Raw genomic sequence first — 2,709 nt, 5'->3', positions numbered from 1 at the left:
TTGAGTGCTACAAAATACTGTATCCCAACAAATTCAGTAACTTGGAGGACATGGACAAATACCTGGAAAATCACTCTCTCCAAATTAATGCACATGGACTTAAGGACTTGGACAGAAAAAAAAAGACCTTGAACAGACCCATAACAAAAGAAGAACTAGATAGTCACCAAGAAACTCAAAATGGAGACATCAGACAGTGTAAGCCATGACAAAATAATAATAATTTATAAATTATCAAGGGTTCAGGAGGGAGGGAGAGTGGGGAAGGGAGGGGGAAAATGAGGAGCTGATGCCAAGGGCTCAAGTAGAAAGAGAATGTTTTGAAAATTATGGTGGCAACAAATGTAAAAATGTGCTTGACACAATGGATGGATGAATGGATTGTGATAAGAGTTGTACGAGCCTCCAATAAAATGAGATATAGATATAGATATATATATATATAAAAAGAAAGAAACTCGAAATGAGGAGAGAGAGAAGGGCCCAAACCAGAGGTCCAAACCCAACTCACAGGGGTGACCCCGTGTGTTGCAAAGTAGAACTGCTCGCCACAGCGTTTCCTTGCCTGTGCCTTTCAGAACCACATTGCCAGGTTTTGTTCGGAGGCATCTCTAGGTGGGTTTGAACCACCCACCTTTCAGTTCACAGTTAAGTACTATAGCCACTCCGGCCACCCCACGGATGCCAACTAAGGCTCTGAGAGGTGAAATATTTGGCTAATAAAGACTAATGAACAAAAAACACTCTTTTCGGTTTTCCACGTCACATAGCAATGTGTTCACTCTATTCTATACCCAAGTCTACAGAGCAGCTTTTCGATGCTCTCATAGTCCACTAGGGAGGTGACTTGTCTGAGCTACCTGGAAGCCACCTGGCCTGCGTGTGACAGGAAGCGAGGGGGGCTGAGATGTTTGTGCTGACAAGCCTGGGCCCCGATTCCCACGTCTCAACCCCGAATATGGAGAAAACTGCTAATCACCGGGCAAGTCCTGGGAGCTTTCAAAGTCCTGGCAAGCCCACGGTAACCAGAGCTGGCCAGCATGTGTTCCTGCGTGTCGGACAAGGCTCTATATTTACCCTGCAAAGCCCTTTAGAGCAACTGAGGGTTATAAATAGTCACTTAGGGCCCAAGCGAGTGGCCTTAACACATGGATTTCCTTCCAAACATACAGACCTGTTTTAATTACATGGACACCTAACCTTGGGGGAGGGCTGGCCCCCTGGATTCAGTGCTGCTTCTCTGGAGATACTGTGAGTAATTTCCTATGCATTGGACAAGTTGGAGATTAGCCCAAGCTGTTCCACTAGGACTCCACCCTCTGAAAGCTTGCACGGAAGGAGCAGAGTGAACGAGCCCTCGCGGCCTGGGCCTCACTCGTCCCAGGTGTGGACATCTGCATCTTCCAGCCTTGCCACGTCTTCTTCTCCTTTCTTCCCCAGCGCAAGATGGGAGTCATGGCAGTGCTGATGCTGCCCCTCCTGCTCCTGGGGGTCAGCGGCCTCCTCTTCATCTACCAAGAGGTGTCCCGGCTGTGGTCCAAGTCGGCCGTGCAGAACAAAGTGGTGGTCATCACCGATGCCATCTCAGGACTGGGCAAGGGTAAGCTGGTACCTGCCCTTGGGGAACAGACGGGGGTGGGGAGGTGATGTTTGGGGCAAGCCCGGTGGACAGGGGCTCAAGTACCTTTTTCTTTGGGAGCTGGCCTCTGCCTAGCCTGATGCACGAAATGACTGGGATTGCCAACCCACAGGATAGAGGTCGAAATTGGCCTGCAGACGTGAACTCTTCGCCTCCGTGGGATTTGCAGACATTTAGACATGCAGAACCCTTATCTGGGGCAGCATCACCGTTAGGGCTTAGACAGGGGAGCTGGGCTTAAGTACTCGGTCTAGCATTCACTAACTGGGTGATTTGGGCATGTCACGTCTCTATCTTGGTTTTCCCATCCGTAATGCAAGGATAATAGTGGCCTCTAACGCAGACTGCTGTTGCCAAAAGCAAATGAATTACATTGGGCTGCTAACTGCAAGGTCAGCAGTTTAAAACCATCAGCTTCTCTGCAAGAGAAAGACAGGGCTTTCAACTCTCATCCGGAGTTCTAGTCTCAGAAACGCACAGGAGCAGTTCTAACCCCATGCTACAGGGTCACTGTGAGTTGGAATTGACTCGATGGGGGTGAGTTTGGTCTTGAGCGCCTACTGTCTGTCATAGGCACCATTCGTTCGGTGTTAGTAATGATGAGGGTGAATAATTTTAGGTAGAATATGTACACTCCAGCATGCCATGCCCCGTACCATTCCCTACTGTGTCACATGTGGCTGCACTGTACTACACTCCCACCATATGACCTCCCGGCTGTGAGGGCATTTGTGTTTGCAACACCTGAATCGGTTCATCTCAAAGGCCCTTCCACTGACAGCACTTGAGATACAGCTGAAGTGAAGTAGTTAGTTAGCTAGCTAGTAATTGTCACGGTGTTGGCTCCATGTATGGGGACCTTATGTATACTAAAGCAAAATGTTGCCTGGTCCTGTCCCATCTTCACAATTATTGGTATGTTTGAGTTCATTGCTAAGGATATTATCTCAACCCATCCCATTATGGGTCTCCCCATTCTTTGCCAGCTGTAATGTCCTTTTCCTAATGACCTGGCCAAGGTAAGTCTGCCGGATGGGGGTAGTAAATAGTCTTAAGTGGGTGATATTTTG

The 2,709-nt window shown here is 48.4% G+C and overlaps 1 protein-coding gene across 2 annotated transcripts in view; it reads left to right on the top strand.

Annotated features, from left to right (window-relative positions):
• The first annotated feature begins 1,121 nt into the window (after positions 1 to 1,121).
• Positions 1,122 to 2,709, top strand: part of DHRS7C (dehydrogenase/reductase 7C) — an 18,881-nt gene continuing 17,293 nt past the window's right edge. For both annotated transcript variants that reach the window (XM_004712008.4, XM_045285655.1), the window contains exons 1-2: positions 1,122 to 1,251; positions 1,441 to 1,600. In XM_004712008.4, coding sequence (XP_004712065.1) covers positions 1,447 to 1,600 — 154 coding nt within the window. In that variant the 5' untranslated portion in view covers positions 1,122 to 1,251; positions 1,441 to 1,446. The remainder of the gene's footprint in view (positions 1,252 to 1,440; positions 1,601 to 2,709) is intronic.

Source organism: Echinops telfairi, unplaced genomic scaffold (assembly GCF_000313985.2).
Source record: "Echinops telfairi isolate 266 unplaced genomic scaffold, ASM31398v2 ScPeMD7_7475;HRSCAF=8513, whole genome shotgun sequence".
Classification (NCBI taxonomy): Eukaryota; Metazoa; Chordata; class Mammalia; order Afrosoricida; family Tenrecidae; genus Echinops; species Echinops telfairi.
Note: the sequence above shows the minus strand (reverse complement) of the source record. Positions and strands in the feature narration are given on the sequence as shown.